Source organism: Rissa tridactyla, chromosome 14, assembly GCF_028500815.1.
Source record: "Rissa tridactyla isolate bRisTri1 chromosome 14, bRisTri1.patW.cur.20221130, whole genome shotgun sequence".
Classification (NCBI taxonomy): Eukaryota; Metazoa; Chordata; class Aves; order Charadriiformes; family Laridae; genus Rissa; species Rissa tridactyla.
The window spans coordinates 11670010-11692180 of record NC_071479.1 but is presented as its reverse complement, the minus strand read 5'-3'; the positions used below and the strand labels follow the sequence as shown (position 1 = coordinate 11692180).

Below are 22171 nucleotides of genomic sequence, written 5' to 3'. Positions count from 1 at the left end.
CCAGCACCCCAAAGCCCTGCTACAGACCCCTCCAGCACTCTACCACCACTCTGCGTGGCCCCCCAGCACCCCAAAGCCCTGCTCCAGCACCCCTAGCCCTGCTCCATGCCCCCCAGCACCCCAAAACCTGGCTCCAGCCCCCCACCAGCCCCCCAGAGCCCTGCTCCAGACCCCCTAGCACCCCAAAACCCACCCGCATGGCCCCCCCAGCGCCCCAAAACCTAGCTCCAGCCCCCCACCCAGCGCCCCAAAGCCCTGCTCCAGACCTCCCGGCACCCCCACCCCTTCTCCACACACCCCCCCAGCACCCCAAAACCCCGTTCCAGCCCCCTACACCCCCCCAAACCCCCGCTCCCCTCCGCAATTCACACCCCCCCAGCCCCTTCCCCGCCGCCTCCAGCCCTTTTCCCGCGCTCCGCCGCGCGAGACTTCCCGCCGGCGGGGGGGGAAGAAGAGGGGGCGTGATTATGTTAATCAGGTGGGCGGGGTTATGCAAATCACATGAGCTCCCCGGGCAGAGTCCCACGGACGGAGCGGGACGCGGCGGTCGGTGAGTCGCCGGGGCCGGGGTCGGGGAGCGGGGAACCGGAGCCGGGGCGACCGCCCCGGCTCCGGTCCCCGGTCCCCGACCCCGGCCTCTTGTAGGGTTGCGCGGAGGCCGGGGATCGGGAGGGTTGCAGGGGCAGGGCCCGGCTCTGCAGGCTCGGGGGCGGACAGCAAGAGCAGCCCTCCGTAACGCAGGGTTTTCGCTCGGTAACCGGCGGTTACCGTGGGGAGAGCACCCAGCAGGCTGACACCCCGCTCACCCTGGGGTGTACAGACACCACCACCGCCCCCCCGGAAGCATCCCCATTTCCAGATCCCGCCTGGAAGATGAAATCGGCTCTAACGTCTTGACCTTTGTTAGCGACTGTTAATTAACCCGCAGCTCCGTTGTCTTCCCCAGGGAGCTGCGCTTTCCTGCTGCGCACCAATCCATCCCCGTTCCCACCTGGGATTTTTGGGAGCTTGCGTGTCTCCAGGACTTCAGGTAAATAATTGTGGACTGTTTCCGCGTCCTAAAATGCTGGAAAGCGGCTTCCCCGTGTCTCAGCAGCCATCGGGCAGTGCCTGGCTCACGGGGCGGTCAGCAGCTTTGCCGCTCGCCCTCGGCCTGCGCCGGGTCGGGCTTCGGCCCCTCCGCTAAGTTTGGTTCCTTCATGCTGGTGCAAAGGGGAGGGAGGGCAGCGTGTGCCTGGGGTCTCTCCTTTTCCTGCCGCTTCACTCTCCTCGAAGGCAGCGAGGTGCCCGGGGACACCGTGGGCAAAGGCGCGGGTTGGGGTGCCGCAGGTTTGGTCCTGGAGCGGTCCCGGCGTGGAGGAGCGACAGTGGAACCACTCTGCTGCGGAGCCCTTCACTCGGGAGGGAGCTGCAGGGCTGTTCTTAAACTCCTCCTCACCGATGCTCTGGTGTGTGTGAAGCAAATTGCTTTAGAAATAGGGATTTGGGCCTTTAATGATGGAGGAAGAGGCACGTGTGCTCTGCTGGGAGCTCTAAGGGGGCCTTTGGGGGGAAACAGCCCCATTTTAGGGTATAACATATGCGGTGCATCATCCCCTTATCACGGCACTCACTGTCCTTGCTCTGCATCCCTGCCGTCGGGCAGCCGTGGGGCGCGCGGTGGCTCTGCGGCCGTAAGACCCCAGTGTCCTTGTCCCACCGGGTGCCCTGCACGGGCCGGGGGAGCCTGTGTCCCTGGGCGGGGGACAGCTTCTGCACGTGGGGCTCATAAGGAGGCCCTGGCTGCCCTGGCCTCGCAGACGGGTGCTGCGCCAGGGCCCACCCGTCCTGGCCGTTATCTCCGCTCTGCAATTCCGCCGGGTGCCAGCTCCTCCTTCCCCGGAGAGGGCAGTTTCTGGAGCGGTGGCCTCTATCTGTCCCATACAGCATCAGGTGCCTCTGGTCCCAGCCCGGCCCCCCTCCCCTTCCTCCTGTGGGATTAACTATTGAACACATTTTTTGGATTCTCGAGATGGGTTTTGTTCACTGAGCCTTTTGTTCTCGATCTCTGCCTGCCCGGAGCCCAGCCCGGAGCCCAGTCTGGAGCCCAGCCCGGAGCCCACTGGAGCCCAGCCCGGAGCCCAGCCGCTGTGCTGGGGCTGCCGACTCCAGTTCTCCCGAGGGCTGTCCCCTTCCCTGCGAGTAAGGACTAGTGCGGCAGCTTTCCAGGGCTAAAAATTACTTGCCAAGTGACGCTGTGACACTGCCAGCGTGCCGGTCAGCTGGTCTGCATACCCCGCAAGCACTGTCTGATTTTTTTTATACAGTGTTTTTAAACATATAAGCCTGTAAGAAATTGAGAGGTGCCTTTTTCCCCATTCCCAAGTAGAGGTAATCGCTGGGGATGCAAGACTACTGGACTGAACGCGATGCCCTTATATTACAAGTGCCCCATGCACAGGGGCGGCCTGTGCCAAGAATGAGAACTTGGCTCAGCACTGGAATATCTGAAAGGTCTTGAGCATATAAAATAGGTGAACACCTCAAATTAAAAGTTTTGCGGTAGAATGGGGCCATGTCCTGCCCGGCTCCGTGGCTGACTGCTGTCGCAAGTGCTGGTGTAGAACTTTCTCCCCTGGCCTGCATCCTGGGATGCTGTGCGAGCCGCGTCTGCGCTCCGGAGAGAGATGGGGAACGGAGGTTCATTGCTGGGGAGTTCCTCCTGGGATGGGACCGGGGACCACGGGGCTGCTCCACTGAGATGGGCCCCATCCTTGTGTCCTCCCTGTCTCCCGTGGGACGCCCTGCCCGGGGGTGCCAGTGGAGGAATTCCACCTGCTCTTTCAGCAGCCCATCTCCTCCTGCCCGCCTCCCTCTGGAGGGGGCCAGCAGGACTTTGCTGTTTGTTTCGCGGGACACCCCCGGCTCCTCTGCACGGGGCGTTGGTGGGATGCGGCCCTGCGTGCCGCCAGCAGCAGCCCTCGAAGCCTCTCCGTACAAACAGTTCGTTGTTCAGGCTGCGGCTCCCCGGACGTCCCGGCCGTAACGGCTGCTCTCTTCTGTGCCGCAGCCAAATGCCTGGTCCCCTGTGAGCCACCTTCCCCCGGCCCCTTCCATCGCACTCTCACCAACCACACGTTGGTGAGAATTTAGTGCAAGTGGAAACTTAAATGTTAATGGTCTAATCGCTGAATTATTACTAGATATAACTGTTACATAAGCAGAAAATATTGCTACAGGAGAAGTTGCAACAATAACATAGCTAACACTTGATTTATGTATTTTGGGTAATTGCTCTTTGTTACCCCTGAAATCTGTTTTGCCCACCTAGGAAGAAATTCTTGGCTGTGAGGGCGGTGAGCCCCTGGCCCAGGTTGCCCAGAGAAGCTGTGGCTGCCCCATCCCTGGAGGGGTTCAAGGCCAGGTTGGACGGGGCTTGGAGCAACCTGGGCTGGTGGGAGGTGTCCCTGCCCAGGGCAGGGGGTGGCACTGGGTGGGCTTTAAGGTCCCTTCCAACCCAAACCATTCTGTGATTTTATGAACTCCCAAGTTTTCTTTATCCAGCAGTAAGTGGCCACCGGAGCTGTGTGACCGCAGGGTTCGTAGCCCTGGTAACTTCAGGATGATCCTGCACCTCTCATCCAGTGCCCATAGTCATCCTCCACTGCACCTTTCCACTGTGGCCACAAAGACTTTGTGCTGTGCAGGGCAGCTTTTGACTACTCTGTATAAAAAAGCTGTATCACGCAATTAGACAGCGTTAAGCACAAGTAAAATGCATTAAGCGATCATTAGAAAACTGCTGGTACACTTACATGAGCTAAAACAGACGGAGCCTGAGGAGGGTGGTAGTGTTGATCCGTGTGAAGGTGGCTCTGCTGCGGGAGGACGCTGGTGGCTGTGAATTGGTGGTTTCACACACAGAATTGGGAGGTTTTGTGGGGAGGAGTCGGCATCATCCCCATTTACGGGGAGAGCCTTGCTGTGTCTGCTGCTGCGGGGTCCTGCGACACCCGCCCGGCGCGGGGCAGAGTGGGGCTGAACTGGCTGGGTGCAGCTCATGCTCCCCGCGTGTGCCCGGAGCGGGACAGGGACGGTCCTGCGGTGGCTGCCTGGATCTCAGCCCCCTCCTCGCGTGCACCGATAGCCGTGTCTTACCTGGACACCGCCGCTAACCAGCTGCTGGTTTCTTTTGGTGTTTCAGAGCCTCCTTCCACAGCCTCCTAGCAAACACCCAAGATGCAGGCAGACTCCATTCTTCACAGCGGCTACTTCCACCCGGTGCTGCGCTCCTGGCAGTGTACGGCAACCACCTTTGATGCCTCCAACCTCATCTACCCCATTTTTGTCACGTGAGTGAGCCCTGGCTCTCTGGGTTAGGGATGGACCAAGCTCAGGTTGAGTGGCCTAAGTGCTCCCTGAGCTCTTAGATAGGTTCGGATTTCCCAGAAGATTCCCTGTGGACAAGCCTGGGGTAGGGGCTTCCTTCTCATGCCAAGTCCTCACGTCTCTGTCCCATCCACCTCCTGCAGTGACAGCCCTGATGCAGTGGAGCCGATCCCCAGCCTCCCTGGACAAGCCAGGTAAGAAGCCAGCCCCACCGAGCTGCGTGCCAGTGGCTGCCATGCCCCGTGCCCGAGCAGAGTTGATGTACAGCCTGAGATGAGTGTGGGCCAGGGGCAACACTTCCAACCTTTCTGGTCCCTGCCTTGGGGATCCCCCAGCATCAGGCAGGGCGAGAGCATTCATCCACCATGGAAATGGAGGGAATCATACTGGGGATGCTGGGAAAGCACCAGTACTGGCAGGGATGGTGCCAAGGTCTCCTGATGTCCCAGAGCACTCGCACGTTGTGGGCTGGGCACGCAGGGAAGTTGGAAGTGAACAGGGTTTCCAACAGCAGCTAGAAAACCTGTGCAAGGACACGGGCTCTGGTCCTGCATTAGATCTCGCTGGACTGGCAGCTCCCATCTTCATCTGCTGCCACGTTAACACACTTGTGGTCAGAGAGGCCCCAGGGGGATGGTCCTGTGGGGAGGTGGGATGGATCTGCAATGGGGAAGCCGAGATAAGGGATCCAAGGGCAGGGCATGCTCATCCTTTCAGAGCAGAGAGTGTCCATGCTGGGTAGATAACGCTCGTGTAGACCCAGATAAGGTCCTGGATTGTTCCTCCCAGTGTTCAGGCAACACCTCCAGCTGCTGCTTGGCGTGGATGCTGGATCGCTCACAGACCAGCAGCCAGGTCACAGACCAGCTTGCCCCAGGGAGCAGGTCTGGGTGCCTGGCAGCCCCCTTTGCTGTGCTCTTCTCAGGTACGGCGTCAACAAGCTGGAGGGGATGCTGCGTCCCCTCATCGAGGACGGTCTGAAGTGTGTGCTCATCTTTGGGGTGCCCAGCAAGGTCCACAAGGTCAGTGTGCATGGTGGTGGCAGGGTGCTTGGGGTAGCCACAGGGGTGTGGGAGAGCCACATGGGACCAGGGGGTCTCCTGATCAAACAGCAGCTGTTCAGCGTCTCTGGATGTGCTTGCACCCTGCTCAGGAGAGCAGGACAGGGATGGGAGGCTGTAGTGACACCCAAAAAGCTCCCAGAGCTCTTGCAGGAGGCCCCAAGACCTGCACTCGCTGCTCAGAGGCACTGCTCCATCGCCCTTTTCCATCGCTGGTGGTCACACCACCCTGCGCTACAGGATCTTACAGCTTAGAAAATGTTACCTGGGCAAGTTACTGGTGGGAGGCCCTTGGCCTTGGCCCTTGGCTGAGGCATTTCTCTTCCCACAGGATGAGAGAGGCTCCGCTGCTGATGCGCAGGACACACCTGCCATCCAGGCAATCAAGAAGATCCGCTCCACCTTCCCAGAGCTGCTCATCGCCTGCGATGTCTGCTTGTGCCCTTACACCTCCCATGGGCACTGCGGTGAGTGCACAGCCTGGGGTCCGGAGCTGCTCCTCGGGAAGGTTCCTGGCACCGGAATCTCCGGCAGTTTGCTGGTTCTGGCTGAGGAGCTCTGGGTGCTGGTGGGGCCTGGCCAGCTCCTGCCCCGTGACTTGGCTCCCAGCACTGGTACAGTTTAGCCTGGGAGAGCTGGTTTTGACAGCAGGGTGGGAGGCACGGGTGCTTAAGGCTCTGAGTCCTGGGCCATCTGAATTTGTCTGAGCACCTGTCTGTGTCCCCCATCGCTGTCTGCCCTTCCCCAGAGCACCCAGGTGTTGTGTCCCGTCCTGGAGGGATGCGTCCTTGGTCTCCTGGTTCTGACCCAGCTCTATTAACACATTCCCCACTGTTGTTCTGAGCATCTGTGTAGCGAGAACCTCCCTAGGGATCGAGGCAACCAGCCGTCCAGCCCCTCGCCTGACCCCGGGTTTGTCTCCTAGGCATCCTGCGTGAAGATGGCACAATCCAGAACGAGCTCAGCTGCCAGCGGCTGGCAGAAGTGGCACTGGCCTACGCCAAAGCAGGTGGGGAGTCTCCTGGCATTGGTACCCAAGCCCAACTTTCGCGGACTTGCCCATTCTTGCTTTCAGCAGGCCCAAAAGCAAACTGGGCCCGGCTCCAGCTGGGACTGCTTTTCCTCTGAGCTGGCCCCAGCACAGCCACAGGCATCCGCGGCCCCTCTGGCCCTGGGGTCACCTCCTCCTGCAGGCAGTCACAGCCTCGGGCACTTCCCGGCGTCTCTGGTCTTTCTCCGCAGGCTGCCACATCGTTGCCCCCTCAGATATGATGGATGGGCGCATCGCGGCCATGAAGGCGGCGCTGATCTCCAACGACTTGGGCAACAAGGTGAGCTCGGGATCTGCGTGTGCCAAAGGCAGGAACGACGTCCACGGGGAGGCTGCACCGCAACAGGACCTGGGCAAGTGGTGGGAGAAGCAAACGCCCACATTGCCCAGGATGTACCACAGGCATTTCCCTGCCCCTGTGCAGACAGGAAGGGAATGTCCTTGGCTGGACACGGGGACAGCAAGGTGCCAGCCCTCTGGCAGGGGAAGGAGGATGTGGGGCAGAGTATAAAACAGCTGTGGGAGGGAATCACTACTGCCCCGGTGCCACGATGCAGCACCGAGCTTCTGTCCCTCATGGCTCCACTCTCCTCTGCAGGTGTCGGTGATGAGCTACAGCGCCAAGTTTGCTTCGTGCTTCTACGGTCCCTTCAGGTGGGTCTGTCCCTCAGCTGGGAGTATCCCCAGCCAGCTCCAGGAGATGCGTCCCCGGAGAGTTATTTTGGAAAGGGGCTCAGCCAGAGCCTGGGCCGCAGCTGTGACCACAGTGGTCACTTTGGAGTGCTCTCCACCTACTTCCTGGTGCAAAAGGGAGACAAATGTACCTTGCCCAGGAGAGGCTGGCTGGTGGGAAGATCATCTGGGTGATCTTCCCTCCCACCCCTTCACATGCTTGTCCTGGGTGCTGGTGGCAAGGCAGGCAGGGAGGGAGCTGCCAGGAGCAGTGGAGAGGGGAGCTGTGGGAGCTGGTGTTGCCCCAGGGGGTGGCTTTAGGGACAAGGCTCAGCTCGGTCAGCTATTAGACCTCATCCCAAGAACGGCCTGACCCTGACAGGGCATCCCTGAGGGACCTGTCTTGGAAAAGAGCAAAAGGAAAACATCTGACACAATTTTACCCCAGACTCTGGGCATGGGGAGGGCAGCGGGTGTTGAAACACGGCTCCCAGGGCCAGCCTGGGCCTGTCGGACCTCCCAGCGTGATCCTAGGGCACTGAGGCGGGTCAGGAGAGACCCCCTTTTCCTGTCCCAAATGGCTCAGGCGCTTGTCCTAGTCTGCCCTCAAGTTTCTGAAGCTCTATGAGGTAAGAGGCGCAGGGAGCTGTGCTGGTCCTCATCCCTTGCCTTGCCTGTCCCTAGGGATGCTGCACTATCCAAACCCGCCTTTGGAGACAGGCGATGCTACCAGCTGCCCCCGGGCGCCAGGGGCCTGGCAATGCGTGCTGTGGTGAGTGGGCCGGGGCTGGGCTGTCTGGGGCAGCACCAAGGCTTGTGTGTTTACGTCTGTGGGGACTGGAAAACCCTCACGGGGTGCCCAGGTGACAAGGCTGCACACCCTGTGCAGCAGGGTTTGGGGAGTGCAAGCCCAGGGGTGTTGGAGTCCAAAGCGGGCAGGAAGCACGTCCACAAAACGGTCAAGTGTCTTCCCCCTCTCCAAGCAAGGGAAACATGAGGCCCGTCAGCCTGGCAGAGAGCTGGTCCCCAGCGTGGGACCTGGGAGCTGCAGAGGTGGTGACCCCACACCCTGCTGTGGCTTGGGGTGTCGGGTGCAAGGACACGCAGCCACCAGCTTTTCCCAGGCACTGTGCCTCTGGTGAGGGAAGCGTTGACTCTCCCCCATCACAGCCCAGCGGGGGCTCCTGTGGCATTAGGGGCTCACCAAACCCTTCAGTCACCCCTCCTGGGAAAACCAACGCCAGGTCAGAACTTCTGGGGAAAAACAACTGCGGACTTGCTGGAAAATGTTCTTCTACCTGGGGGGGGTTGCATGTGTGTTCCCCTCACAGGACCGGGACGTGCGCGAGGGAGCGGACATGCTGATGGTGAAGCCGGGGATGCCCTACCTGGACCTCGTGAGGGACGTCAAGGCCCGAGTAAGCTCTTTCTGCGTGGCCCTGAGGGCACGGGGTGTCCCTGGAGGAGGAGGGTGAGGAGAGGCGTGTGTTTGGGATGGCCGGTTTGGACAGCCAAAGTGGAGGGGCTGCGACTGGTGGTTCTGCACCTTGGGGTGGGCGCTGGAGCACCGGGGTGTGCGGGGAGGGGTGTCTGACCTCCCCACCCGCCGCTCCCCGCAGCACCCCACGCACCCGCTGGCCGTATACCACGTCTCGGGGGAGTTCGCCATGCTGTGGCACGGGGCCCAGGCCGGGGCCTTCAGCCTGGAGGCTGCCGTCAGGGAGGCGGTGACGGCGTTCAGGCGCGCAGGTGAGGCGGGGCGGTCCCGGGACCCGCTCCCGACCCCGACCCCGGCCCGGTTCGTCCCCCCGGGGCGGCTCCAGCCTCTCGTCTCTCCGCAGGGGCCGACGCCATCATCACCTACTTCGCGCCGCAGCTGCTGCGCTGGATGAGGGAGGAGGCGGCGACGGCGGGACGGGCCTGAGGGCGGAACTTCCGGGGGGTGTGGGGGGAGGCTTCCGGGGCACGGGGCGGGGCTTCCGGGGAGCGGCGCCGGTGAGTGCGGAGCTGGGGGCGCCCCGGGACCGCGCGTACCCCCGGCCTGGCCGCCTCCCCCCGCCGGGAACCCGCCCCGGAGCCCCGGGGACACCCCGCGCCTGCGTGGCCCCCGTGTACCCACGCCGGGCACAGCCGCGGGCGCCCCCCCCTACATCCACCCCGGGTACAGCCCCGGGCGCTCGTTCTCCTATCCCCGGTACTGCGGGTGCCCCAGCCCCCTGCCCCCCTACACCCACTGCAGGCACCCCGGGCACAGCTCCGGGTGCCCCCCGTACCCCACCGCACACACTGTGGGTACAGCCCCGGGTGCCCCCAGCAGCCCCCGCGCAGGGCCCCGCAGCAGCACCCACGGGGGGGAGGGGGGGGTGAAGGGGGTGCAGCTGCCCCGGCCTGGGAGATTTTACCCCCCGGGAATCGGAGCAGGGCCTTCCCTCCCCTCCACCTCTCCGTGCAGACCCCAGAGGGGGCCCGAGCCCCCCGCGGTGGGCCGCTGTCAGCAGTGTGTGTGACACGGTCAAAGGGCCGGCGCCCACACTCTCTGATCCACACTGGGCACCGGCTCCCCCTCAGCAGAGCCCCCGGCTCCCCCCGTTTGCTCCAGGCTCCTGCTGAAGCCATGCTCCGGCTTCGCTTCCTGACATGGGACGTGAAGGACACGCTGCTGCGGCTGCGGCGGCCGGTGGGGGAGAGCTACGCGGCCGAGGCCCGGGCACACGGGATCCGGGTGCAGCCAGAGGCTCTCACTAGGTCATTCCGGGAGGCGTACGGAGCCCAGAGCCGGCTATTCCCCAACTACGGCCAGGGCCGGGGGCTCAGCTCCCAGCAGTGGTGGGTCGACGTGGTCAAACAGACCTTCAGGCTCTCAGGTGTGCACGAAGAGGGAGTCATAACGCTGATGGCGGAAAACCTCTACCATGACTTCTGCAGCGCTGGTAACTGGGAGGTGCTGCCAGGAGCCGGCGAGACCCTGAGCCAGTGCTGCCAGCGCGGCTTCCGTATGGGGGTCGTCTCCAACTTCGACAACCGGCTGGAAAAAATCCTCTCCCAGTGCAACCTGCGGCACCACTTTGAATTTGTCCTCACCTCTGAGGAGACAGGCTTCGCCAAGCCAGATGGGAGGATCTTCCAGAAAGCCCTGCGCCTCGGTGGGGTCCCCCCAGAGCAGGTGGCTCATGTAGGGGATGACTACACCCGGGATTACAGGGCAGCCCGAGCCGTGGGCATGCATGGATTTCTGCTGCGGGCCGCCGGGCAGAGCGCTGAGCCGGAGGTGCCCCCTGAGCATGTCCTGCCCACGCTCAGCCACCTCCTGACCCTTATCGAGAAGGGGTAGCTGCGTTTCAGAGGAGGACCTGAGCACTGAACCAGTCCTGGCATGGATTTCGTGCTGCCAGTTGTGCAGGGAACAGAAGCGAACTCTTCTGAGCACAGGGAGCAGCTGCCCGCGGAGCAGGAGGGGTGTCCATACAATAAAATGTATCTGACACACGCAGTGTTGCTGCTGATGTACTTCATCTCTCTAAAAACACTATGGAAGAGGCTCAGCGGTGGGGTCTTCCCCCAGTAGAGCGGGGACTGGGTCAAGCTGTGCTCCAGAAGGTTCATTCTGGGGGAGGGACGGGCAGCGTCCCCCTCTTCCCGACAGCGGTGGCCTGCGAAACAGGCTGGAGTGGGGGAATTTCACTTAATTTAATGTATTGCCAATCAACATAAACTTTGCATTACTGATTTGAGTATTGAGAAATAAAGAGAAATTTTAAAGAGTTAAGAAAACACCTCTCCTGCCCTTCTCCCTGCTTCAGTTGCAGTCCAACACCCCTCCTTCCCCCCCGCCTGCTCTCCATGTCTCTGCCATGTCACGCTCCCTTCGGCAGCGAGGAGCAGCTCAGGTTGGGTTCCTCTCTGCTGCTCCTTGTTTCTTACTCCTCTGCTCCTCCATGGGCCCCACAGCCCCACGTGGGTTCCCCAGGGGTGACAGCCCCCCACCGTGTCCCTGCTCTGGCATGGGGTGGCTCCTCCCAAAAGCATGTCTCCAGCTGTGTCCCAGTGACGTTCCCTTCCATGTAGCTCCTCCAAACACATCTTTTAGTATTTCTAAAGCCCACCGTCAGGCTGGAAAGCTGCCCTTGGTCAGAGAGGAATTCAGTGATTGACCCAAAAGTGGCTGGCAGAGCCAGGCGTTATCCTGAGCACTCGCCCCAGCACGGCCAACACAGGGGGAGAGGAAAGCTGCCATAAAACACGTGAAGAACAGACGTAGTTTGAAGGCAGGTCTTGTCTAAACACCACTGTACACAAGCCAGCAGCCCTGTCTGGGCTCCTTTCCCCCATGTATAGCGTATATACAGTCACTGCATATACAATTGTATGTTCACCCCGCAGCAAGTGCAATGCTTGGCTCACTGGACCAGCGAGATGCTCTGGTGTGCCACAGCAAAGACAGGATAGAGGGGCTCCATGAAGGTCTCCCGGTGGGAGAAGAGGATGGTGCAGGAATCGGGGTCGTAGAAGAGCACCTCTCCTCCCGCAAAGTCAACCAGCACCCCGATCTCGGCCGGAGAGCGGATCAGCTCCACCGCCTGCGGCTGGCCGGCGTGCAGGAACCTGAACTCCTTGTCGTAGCGCGAGAAGACCCAGGAGGCAGCATTGAAGCCCAGGCGAACTTCGGTGCCAGAGCCCCTCCGCGGCAGGGAGCTGTAGCAAACCCCCAGCTTGTAGGCACAGCTCTTCTCCACGCTGACCTTCCACGCACAGACTCCCGAGTGGAAAGCCTCAGTAGCCAAAGCATTGGGCCAGTGGTCAAACCGCTCGGGGCAGTCCAAGTCCACCTTCGCTTTCTTGGGGCTGAATGTGAGGGTCTTCTTGTCTTCTGACAGGCTGAGGTGGGGGCTGATGGTTTTCTCATCAATGTGAATTTCCTGTGAGCCTGCAAGAGAAGCCACACAGTGAGCAGTGGCCGGTGGCCCCTGTCTGAACCGCTCAACAAGGTCACAGCCATCGGAGACACAGTCTGCTCCCCCGGGGTGGCACGGTGTCGGTGGCTCGAGCTCCCCACAGCCTCCCCTTTCAAGCCAGGGCCAGAACAAGGCAGAGATTCCTCAAAGCCCAGATTTCACCTCTCCAGCCTTCCACTAGAAGTCCTGCAGAGTCAGAGAAGATCGTTTTACTCCGACCCTGGCCCAAATCCCCACAAAACACAACTCAGCAGGTTCAGTTCATTCCGCTTTTGGGAGAGACCCAAATCTGAGCCCCGTCCCTTCCCACCCCCACTGCAGGTGACTTCTGCTCCCCAGCAAGGACGGCAGGGCCATTGGCAGAAAACCTGCAAAGCCGGTAATACCGGAATGAGGTAGAACAGGAGAGGGCTGGGCAGGGGAAATCCCTTTCCTCCTGTAAAGCCCAAGTCACTCATCAACCCACCCTGGGCCCTTTTGGAGCAGGTGGAGCTTTTTGGAGGTGGCACCAGGCACTGGAGATGAGCACGGCCATGACTCTGTTTGGTTTTGCCCTGAATTAAGGGGCTGCCCGGGTGCCACAGCACAAACCCAGCGAGCTGCAGCCCAGGGTGAGAGCTGGGCTGGCCAGAGGATGGTTGTGCTGAGGGTCTGCTCCACTTTGGATGGCTGGCAGCACCCAGCACAGCAGGTGACAGACCCTCAGCAGGTCCACAGACCGGGTGTGAGTGCTGAACAACCACACAAGTGTTCCCCTCGCTCTGTAAATTCACTAATAAAAGAGAAGCTGATGCCCAGCTGACTCCCCTGCTCACGGGGAGAGTGAGTTTCTACCCGCAGGTGCCCCTCCTTGCCCTGCCTTCCCCCACCCTCACATTTGAGTTCTTAAACCGCCACAGGAACAAGGCTGGGGCAGGTGAGTCATTTGCTCTCCCAGCCCTGCCGCCAGCAAGAGGCTTCTCACCATGTGGCTTCCACCATATCACGTATTTCCCAACCAGCCTCTGCTCAGCATCCAGCACATGGCAGGATGAGGCCCTTAGAGAATCAAACCATTATGGCTTAAGCCTGAACAGGGTCATCCCAGAGCCCGACCTGCTCCAGGCACCTACGTGGACCCAGGTCAGCATCCCTCCGACCAGCAGTCGAGGGGATTCCTAGTGCTGCACCCCCCCTGCTGCTCCCGGGCAGGAGACACAAACAGGCTGAATTATCAGTTTGTACAAGGTGGAAGCGCCGCGCACGCTCACACGTTAGGTGGAAGCTATTGCGGGCACCAGCGAGCAGAAAGAGGAGCTGAAGACAACATCCCCTTCCATCTGAAGCAGACAACCGCATTCATCTGATGATTTATTTTACCGAGCAGCAGCCAAATGCTCTGCAGCGTGCCTGCCCGCCACGCCGTGCCCTCCGTAGGTCTCCGCGGCTGTATTTGCTCACGCTGCCTGTTTGTAGGTTGACTTTCCAGGAAGCCAAACACTGCTATGAATTCATAGAAAACGGAGCAGTACGAGACTTTATCTTCTTCTGACAGAAGAAAGGCACTAAACCTCATATTGTGCAACACACATCTAACCTAGGTACGGGGCTGCATTCTGCTGTTCATGTACAGGGATCATCTGCACGAGGAAATACCACCCCAGTGACACCCGTGTAGCTTCGTTGGGGAATTATGGCTACAGGGGAGCATCTGAGGGAGGGGAAGGGCTGCCAGAGTAACAGCAGAGTAATTCAGATCAGCAAATTTTCCCGCACAGACAAGTGTTTCGTCATGATCAAATCTGCCCTCAGATACTCCCATATATTCTGATGAACAACTCCACCAGGAATTCATCTCACCCCAAAAATGTATTTTCTCTGTGTACAGTACCCATTGGAGTGGCCTCGCCACTTTAGAGAGAAGAGGGATGCTGCGTATGTTAACACAGTTAACATCTCTGTCGAGTACGTGTGTTAACATTTTACCACTTTTAAAAATCCAAGTTCCTATTTCCAAACTCGCACACCTGAAATTAAAATCCTTGTATCTAGATTTAGGCACCAAGGTGGAATCCAGGCCCAGCCTGGTCTCTGGGGCAGAAGGTCACCGTGGAGCAGCCCAAGGTCTCAGCCAGCTGGGACAGCTTCAGTCCGTGTCACCCCTGCAGAGGGTCCTCCATCAGGTCTCCCGTCAGCATCACCACTTACCTGCCCCCCAGCGGGACTAACACGAGTGGCCGTGAACCAAGATCCCTCCCAGAAAGGTGCCAGGAGATTTACATCATCTCTTGGTTTCAGGAAGAAGCTGCCAACCCCAAACATAAGCGATACAGAAGCCTGGATGCCAAGTGCAGACATCAAAGGAATCCCGTTTATTTTTGAGAGTGAAATACACTCCCAGGCTCTTTTACCTGTTGGTTTCCAAGTTTTTTTTAGAGGCTACAGGGCTAGAATTTACTAGAATCCTTTTTTAGAGGCTAGGAATTTACTCTTCTCAAGCAAATAAACAAGACTGGCTTTGGGAGGAGGGACCACCAAGTGAAACATAACATTCCTGTGTCTTAATGGAAGTTAGGACCACTGCAGTTAATATTAAATCACTAAGGCTAGGTCCTGGGTGGACTATGGACTAGTGAGATAAGCGTGGATATGACAGGCATCCTCAGCATGCAATAACGGCATTCAAATGGAACCACAAAAACACCCCAAACCCACAAACCAGAGTCTAATAATAGCACCAACAGACCCACTACTAGGATCGAATGCCGGAGAGTCATTACATTGGACAAGGATGCTATTGGGAAAGGAATCCATAAGAAAACCACGCCACAACAAAGAGAATGAGGGAAAGGCTTCCCGTGTGACTTGACAGCTCTGAACGTCAGCTGAGAACCTGCTCAACTTTGCCAAGGTACAACTGCCGGAGTCTGCATGGCTGCCAGCATGCAAAGACTCAACACAGAGGGAAACGAATCACAAAGGGAGAGCAACACTAGAATTTGCAGTAGAAGAAGCAAATGACGGTATTGTCCAGTGCGCACAGATTCTCAAGCTAATGCTGGAAAAAACAAGAGGAATAAAATCCAGAAGCGCATCCCTTGGGGAGGGACCTGGAAACAGGGAAAAACTGAACTCGCTCATTAGCATCAAGAGTGAGATGAGCAAAAATCAAAGGTTAACCCAAGAGCTTTGGGAAGGTGACCCCAGGTATTGTTCACGAGGTGGCACACAGGACAAACGTTTTCAAATTGTGAAGGATGTTGCCACCTTTGAGGAACAAAAAAAATGCATTTGAAACGCTCTAATGATGGCCTGGAAGCAAGAGTAAAAGCAAACATTTCACAATCAGCTATTCAAGCGGATCACAGCCGGAAGAACAACATCTCTCCCTGCTCAACAGAGCTGGCACCAACCTGGCAAAACCATACCCACAGCACGTCACTGGCCTGACAAACGCCTCCGATGGAACCTCGCCGTACAGCAAGAGCTGAACCAGATCACAAACGTCTCCACAAACCACCAGCTCGTGCACAGCCACAATTTCAGCTTATGATCAGAAAGCTCCTGCGTTTACTCACTTCTCATTCCACACATCAGAGCATCTCACAGACGCCACGTGGGTGAGTTCACCAAAAAATCACCAGCAGGCCAAAGGTAAACGCAGTAAAGAGGAATTTCCGTGACAGATTCCTATGGCAGCATCTGTCAGGAAAGTGCCAGCGACGTGACCCAGGAAACTCAGTGAGGTTAATCAACAGAGCTGATGAAAGACACAGTCTTTTCAAACCTCTATTCTCCTCTTAGCCACAACCAGCTGCTTCAAGTCTCTGTCCCACTCCCAAACCTCCTACAGCTGCTGCTGCCCCCCGGCTATGGGCTCTAAGCAAGTAGCAGGGGCTGGGACAGCAGAGGAGGGCAGGACGCCCCTGTCCTGGGCAGGACACAGCATCAGGATGTTTCCACCCAGCACCAGGATGTTTCTTGGGCACAACATGAACGAGCATGCAGGAATTCCCAGAGAGCATGGGACCTGAGCGAGACACCAACCTGCGACGCAGCAGAGAACAGCAGAGGCCCACAGTCGATGCAGCAGCGGACTCTGAACGCAGGTCTGATTAAAGTTTAACTTCGAGGACTCCTGTGGCTCTAAGATTCCCTCTGCCACCTCTGTCCTAGCAAAGGAAAACAAGAGTTATTTCAAAATACAATGACTTATTGACCAGTGCTGGGAAGCATTTAAGATGACTAGGAAGTAGGAAAGAAATATGAGCTGGGGCAGTTGCAAGAGAAACTTGTTGCAACGAAACTGCACCAGGGGTTTCTGGACAAACTCTCCGCCCTCCTCCCAAGCGATACTTTCGGTTGGCTTAGATTACAGTCCCTTCTGAAATCCCAGCAGCCTGAGTGAACAGGCTTCTCGCTCAGCAAACACAGATTAAAGGCGTCTGAGAGCGGCTGTCGAGGTACAAGAGGAGTACAATGAACAGGGTGCAGTGAGAGAATCAGATTTCCCTCTTTATCGACAAACCCTGGGTGCCAGAGCAAAGGGCGATACGAGAGCAGAGCAAGCTGGGACTTGGGGTTTCATACAGCACGGCAAGGAGACTAAGGGTCTGCTGGGTTCCTGTGGCCTGCAGTACACGTGAACTCATGGCTGTAAGTAAAGGCACTGGCAGCAGGTGATGTGCAGCGGCCGATTTCTTACTCTCTACAGGCAGGGTCCAGGCAAAAATACTCCTGAAAAGTCCCCTGGGCAGCCGAGTCCAGCCAGCACCCCTGCAGCAGCCACGGAAACAAACGCCTGTCAAAACGCAGCCACCAAGACACCTTCTCAAGGAAGGGCAGCCCAGCGTTACTGATCATGACCGACGGAAACGCTGACACCCACACTTGGTTCTCCCCTCCCTGCAAGCCGGGAAGGAGGCAGCAAGTGCGGAGCTTGGGCTTGGCATGAGGGCTTGGGCACGCTGCTCCTCCAGGTGATGCTGTGCCAGCAGACCCCCGCACAGCCCCCAGGCACAGAGCACACCAGCTTCCAAGGTGGACAATCCTACCTCCTGCCAACAGCCTGGGACAGGCTAGCTCCATCCCCCAGAGAGCCCTGTGGAGTTACTAAGGAGCTGGAGAAGGTCTCCCCCGAGCAAGGACCAGCACATCCCGCAATGCCTCCAGGGAGACATCACACATGGAGCATTTCTACGTGCCGGGATGCTCTGTCTTGAGCTGCAGCGCAGCACGTGAAGCAGAGAGGAGACGCCATGTTGGCATCTCTGTGCTCTGTCCTTGTCCTCAACAAAAGCAGTGCGAGGGAGGAGAGAGGGGGTGTCACCTGCCGCCGGAGCAATAGCAAATGGGAGCCACAGGGGGTGCAGGCAAGCACGGAGCGGTGGCGAGGGAAAGGCCCAGGAGCAGCCAGGTACTAACCTCTCGAAGATCTCTTGTTCTGCACTCTGGGGACAAGGAGAAAAAGAGTCATCACAGCTGAAATCCCCACAGATGAAATCCCAAACACAGGCTGGGGCACAGCAAACCCGGGACCCAGGGAGCACTGTCCTCCTTCCCGAGCCAGAGAATCATAGAATGGTTTGGGTTGGAAGGGACCTTAAAGATCATCAGGTTCCACCCCCTGCCCTGAGCAGGGACACCTCCCACCAGCCCAGGTTGCTCCAAGCCCCGTCCAACCTGGCCTTGAACCCCACCAGGGATGGGGCAGCCACAGCTTCTCTGGGCAAACCACCCCTCACCCCAGCGCTGGCCCTGGGAAGCAGGGTGAGCATTCAACACCCATTTTCTTCAGCTGCAGCACCTTCCACTCCCTGCCTCAGAAAATGAGTGGGAATGGCTGGGGGCGATACATCTGCCACATCTAGCTAGGGGTAATGCCTGCTGCAGCAGTGGGACTGGGTGGCTGGGTGACAAATAGCTGGAGAAGGCCATGGGAGCATCCAGACCACCACCCTACTGCACGCATAAGTGGGGTGAGAGGAGAAGACCGCAAGTAGAGCTGGATCAGCTGGCACAAGGGAAATGTGTGGGAGAGCTGAGGCAGGTGGACAGTCTCAGACCCACAAAGAACCAGCTCTGACTCCATACCCTCTGACAGGCACCAGCCCGTCTGCATCTGGGAGCTCTCACCGCTGTACCCTGCCTTGCCCAGAGCATGAGAACCCCGGCCCTGAGGTCCCCCCTCTCCCCCAACCCACCGGGACACGCTGCAAGAACACCTTGTGCTGGCAGCAAACCACCCCCAAAGCTTTCAAGAGGGGGTGAAGCTGCAGAGGACTTAACCCAGGAGTCAGATAACCTCCTGATCAGTCCCACTTGATTCTGTACCCCCTGGCAATGGCGCGTTCTCAAGGTACAGTCCAATTAGCAAAGTGGAAGGAAAATACTTGACCCTTGCTCAGCTACGACCTGCAGGGTGCTCCTCGTGCCCTTCACTTTCCTCTGACATGACACCTATCTATTCCTGATAGACACAAATACCAACACCAACAATCCAAGGTGGAGAACGTACAATCCCTATTTTCCTTCCACTACGTGGCAAAAGGAGAAACTGGGGGTCTCGCTGTTTCCTGACACTGGTATCTGATGGCCCTTGCTATCCAACCTCTGCTCTCCGTGGCGAGGCCGCAGCCCAGCCAGCTGAGACGCCAGGGCAGGACAGAAGCTGCGTTTCCCACCAAAGGAACAGCCATTCCATACATGGGATCAGTTCCATTTCCCAAGCAGAGCTGCTGCCCCCCTCTTCACGCAAGCAGAGGCTGAGAGCGAGGAAGCGGAGGTGCAACGCCCACCCGCTCCTGTCTACAATGGGAGGAATCACTTGGGTGAACAGAGACAATTCAATAGCCAGAAAAGGAACCGAGCTTTGCACAGTAAATATCCCAAATAGAGGTATGACAGACAACAGGGCAGACCTTCAAGAAGAACTGCAGGTGCTCCCAAGGGTCACGTTTTGATTAAAAGTAGACAGAACACTAGAAAACTGGTGGCCCAGTTGCCTGCTGTAAGAGCAGGTCTGTCCTGAGCTGGCAGCTTCAAGCCAAGAGGATGGAGACCTGAGCCTGGCTGGTCCTGAACCTCACTGCAAGCAAAAGCGGAATCGGGCAGAGGAGATGCCCAAGGAACCACCGAGAAACCACCGGGGCTTCTCAGGACCGGGTGAAGGAGGTTCCTTCAGCTAGTCCTGCAAACTTAGGTCCTGTCCAACTCTGCCTCCTTGCTGTCAGCGCAGCAAGCTGCTGGACACCATATTTAAGTCCTACCATATCCATGATAAAAAGTCTTGGTCACTTCTGAGGTGACTGACCTGTCCCCAGGTACAAGGAGCAATACTCACCACCAGGCCCTCGTCATCCAGGTTGGTGATCATGTCCACCAGGTAGGTTCGGAGGGCAGCCAGCTTCTGCAAAGCCTCAGTCCAGTGCACCTGCTGGGTGAGGATGCTCTGGTGCGCCCGCTCGTCCTCCGCGTGCACCTCTTCCAGCAACCGCTGCTCTTCATTTTTACAGGCGTTCCCCACGAAGATCAGCCTCTGGATCACCAGCTCCCGCGCCGCATTGGCCGTGTTCTGCCGGAGCAAGGAGAGAGGAAAATCATCAGCCTCGCTGCAACCCCAACACAGGCACCAACTGCTTCCGCCAGCTCTCTGTGGGCTCAGCCATGAAGATTACTCTCAATGAAGCCCAAGCCACACTAATCACCATGATGCAAGCAGAGGTAAACGGGACAACCGGTCCCAAACCTGCCTCCTGGCCTAACCCTGGTACCGGAGTGACAACCTGCGAGGGAGCAGAGTCCCATCCCTCAGCAGATCTTCCCGTATTCGCTATTAGTGAGAAAGAGCCACCACAAGAACGGTGAAAGCGAAACACAAATAAAATCAAGAGCTGGTAAGACACTGGTCCTAGTGGGACGTTTGATGGCTGTACGCCAACGCCAAGAAGTTTATGGTTTGTGTACGTTTTTTAGGCAGCTGAAGCAGGAATCGCAAGTGCGCCCTGGCATCCACCTGCGCCAGCCGTGGGGTGGGAAGGGGACATGCCCTGCAGCGCGACCAGCTTCCCGGGAGCTCAGCAGCTCCGCCGGGAGCCCATGGGGCTGGCTCCACTCCACGCCGGGGGACGGGGCAGGGACTCACCAGGACGGCCTGGTCCTTGGCAGGCAGCACTTGGTCCACGTGCCGGGTGATGGCCGCACTCTGCAGCTGGAGCCGCTCGCACCGGTCCACGATCTTGTTCTGGAATGCAGACGGGGCAATGGCGGCCCCCAGCCTCCCCTTGCTCAGGCAGCCCCCACCCAGCCCCACACCTGCCGGGGTCCTCGGGGAAGACACACTCCCCCCCAGGGGATCCCTCATATGGGCCCACACAGCCCCACGCCCTGCCAGGAGCCCCATAGAGAACCCCCATCCCCATGGGGAACGCCTCACACAGCCCCACAGCCTGCCAGGAGCCCCATAGAGAGCCTCCTTCCCCATGGAGAACCACTCACATGGCCCTACACCCCACCAGGGGCCCCCCAGGATCCCCACAGCCTGCCAGGAGCCCCACAGAGAGCCCCACCTCCCCACGGGGGACCCCACACACAGCTCCACACCCTACCAGAAGCCCCACAGAAAGCCCCCATCCCCACGGGGGACCCCCTCATGTGGCCCCACGGCCTGCCAGGAGCCCCACAGCCAGCCCCCTTCCACACGGCAGCCCCCTTGCGTGGGCTCCACACCCCACCAGCAGCCCCACAGAGAACCCACCCCCCCACGGGGGACCCCACACACAGCCCCACACCCCACCCGTGACCCCCACTGCCCCACCAGGGAGCCCACACAGCCCCACAGCCTGCCAGGAGCCCCACAGCCTGCCCCCATTCCCACGGGGGACCACTTGCGTGGGCTCCACACCCCACCAGCAGCCCCACAGAGAACCCACCTCCCCACGGGGGACCCCACACACAGTCCCACACCCCACCAGGGCCCCCACGCTCCGCCAGGAGCTCCACAGAGAGCCCCCATCCCCACGGGGGGCCCCTCATGTGGCCCCACAGCCTGCCCCCATCCCCACGGGGGAGCCCTTGTGTGGGCTCCACACCTCACTAGCAGCCCCACAGAGAACCCACCTCCCCACGGGGGACCCCTCACAGGGCAACGGGGGCCCCCACGCCCCACCGGAACACCCCGGACGAGCCCGGACCCAAGCGCGGCCCCTCTCCCCGCCGGGCCCCCACCGCGGGCAGCCCCGGAGCCCCCTCGGCCTCCGGGCCGGACCCCGTCCCGGCTCACCCGCAGCTCGGCCGCCCGCTCGGCCAGCGGCCCCCCGCCCCGCTGGGCCATGCTGCGCCCCGGCACCTGCCGCGGGGGCGGCGGGGCCCCGCCCGGCCGCGCACCGACCGCCCCGCCCCGCCCCGCCCCGGGACAGGCGAGGGGACGGGCGGGACGCGACGGAGGGGACCGGCCGGGTGAGTGTGCGACGGCGCGGCCCCCATGGCGGGTGCCCGGGGCTGGGGCTGCCCCCGAGCCTCGCTGCCTCCGGCCCCACAGCCTTCCTATGGGGCTGCCCCGACTGTTGGGAGCCATATGAGCCCCACAGCCCTCCTATGGGGCTGCCCCCGCTATAGGGACCCGTATGGGCCCCACAGCCCTCCTATGGGGCCGCCCCGGCTATAGGGACCCGTGTGGGCCCCACAGCCCTCCTATGGGGCCGCCCCGGCTATAGGGACCCGTGTGGGCCCCACAGCCCTCCTATGGGGCCGCCCCGGCTATAGGGACCCGTGTGGGCCCCACAGCCCTCCTATGGGGCCGCCCCGGCTATAGGGACCCGTGTGGGCCCCACAGCCTTCCTATGGGGCTGCCCCGGCTATAGGGACCCGTGTGGGCCCCACAGCCCTCCTATGGGGCTGCCCCGGCTATAGGGACCCGTATGGGCCCCACAGCCTTCCTATGGGGCTGCCCTCACTATAGGGACCCGTATGGGCCCCACAGCCTTCCTATGGGGCTGCCCTCACTATAGGGACCCGTATGGGCCCCACAGCCTTCCTATGGGGCCACCCCGGCTATAGGGACCCGTGTGGGCCCCACAGCCTTCCTATGG

At 59.8% G+C, this 22171-nt stretch overlaps 3 protein-coding genes across 4 annotated transcripts; 2 read left to right on the top strand and 1 right to left on the bottom strand.

Annotated features, from left to right (window-relative positions):
• The first annotated feature begins 482 nt into the window (after window positions 1-482).
• On the top strand, window positions 483-9161 carry ALAD (aminolevulinate dehydratase). 2 transcript variants are annotated; one of them, XM_054220624.1, is made up of 13 exons: window positions 483-550; window positions 947-1030; window positions 4184-4331; window positions 4512-4562; window positions 5294-5390; window positions 5761-5896; window positions 6355-6438; window positions 6672-6760; window positions 7079-7134; window positions 7837-7924; window positions 8484-8570; window positions 8772-8901; window positions 8994-9161. In XM_054220624.1, the coding sequence occupies exons 3-13, from the start codon at window positions 4219-4221 to the stop codon at window positions 9074-9076; spliced, it is 1014 nt and encodes a 337-aa protein (XP_054076599.1). In that variant the 5' UTR covers window positions 483-550; window positions 947-1030; window positions 4184-4218; the 3' UTR covers window positions 9077-9161. The 2 variants fall into 2 exon arrangements, with proteins under 2 accessions (XP_054076599.1, XP_054076600.1); XM_054220625.1 differs by lacking the exon at window positions 483-550 and having other exon boundaries at window positions 646-1030.
• A 605-nt stretch (window positions 9162-9766) lies between these two features.
• HDHD3 (haloacid dehalogenase like hydrolase domain containing 3) lies at window positions 9767-10642 on the top strand. The gene has a single exon (XM_054220626.1). The coding sequence runs from the start codon at window positions 9767-9769 to the stop codon at window positions 10481-10483; it is 717 nt and encodes a 238-aa protein (XP_054076601.1). The 3' UTR covers window positions 10484-10642.
• A 360-nt stretch (window positions 10643-11002) lies between these two features.
• BSPRY (B-box and SPRY domain containing) lies at window positions 11003-21458 on the bottom strand. The gene is made up of 6 exons (XM_054220618.1): window positions 21364-21458; window positions 20227-20325; window positions 19426-19656; window positions 17508-17533; window positions 16131-16255; window positions 11003-12076 (listed from the first exon to the last, which is right to left on the bottom strand). The coding sequence occupies exons 1-6, from the start codon at window positions 21412-21414 to the stop codon at window positions 11550-11552; spliced, it is 1059 nt and encodes a 352-aa protein (XP_054076593.1). The 5' UTR covers window positions 21415-21458; the 3' UTR covers window positions 11003-11549.
• Window positions 21459-22171: the final 713 nt, after the last annotated feature.

Excerpts from the sequence above, each read along its gene's own strand:
- ALAD (XM_054220624.1), top strand. The coding sequence starts at position 4,219 with ATGCAGGCAGACTCCATTCTTCACAGCGGCTACTTCCACCCGGTGCTG. Across the intron at positions 4,563-5,293 it reads AGCCTCCCTGGACAAGCCAG|GTACGGCGTCAACAAGCTGG; the intron begins GTAAGAAGCCAG and ends TGCTCTTCTCAG. Across the intron at positions 6,439-6,671 it reads ACTGGCCTACGCCAAAGCAG|GCTGCCACATCGTTGCCCCC; the intron begins GTGGGGAGTCTC and ends CTTTCTCCGCAG.
- HDHD3 (XM_054220626.1), top strand. The coding sequence starts at position 9,767 with ATGCTCCGGCTTCGCTTCCTGACATGGGACGTGAAGGACACGCTGCTG.
- BSPRY (XM_054220618.1), bottom strand. The coding sequence starts at position 21,414 with ATGGCCCAGCGGGGCGGGGGGCCGCTGGCCGAGCGGGCGGCCGAGCTG. Across the intron at positions 20,326-21,363 it reads AGCGGGCGGCCGAGCTGCGG|AACAAGATCGTGGACCGGTG; the intron begins GTGAGCCGGGAC and ends TCTGCATTCCAG. Across the intron at positions 19,657-20,226 it reads CCAAGGACCAGGCCGTCCTG|AACACGGCCAATGCGGCGCG; the intron begins GTGAGTCCCTGC and ends TTGCTCCGGCAG.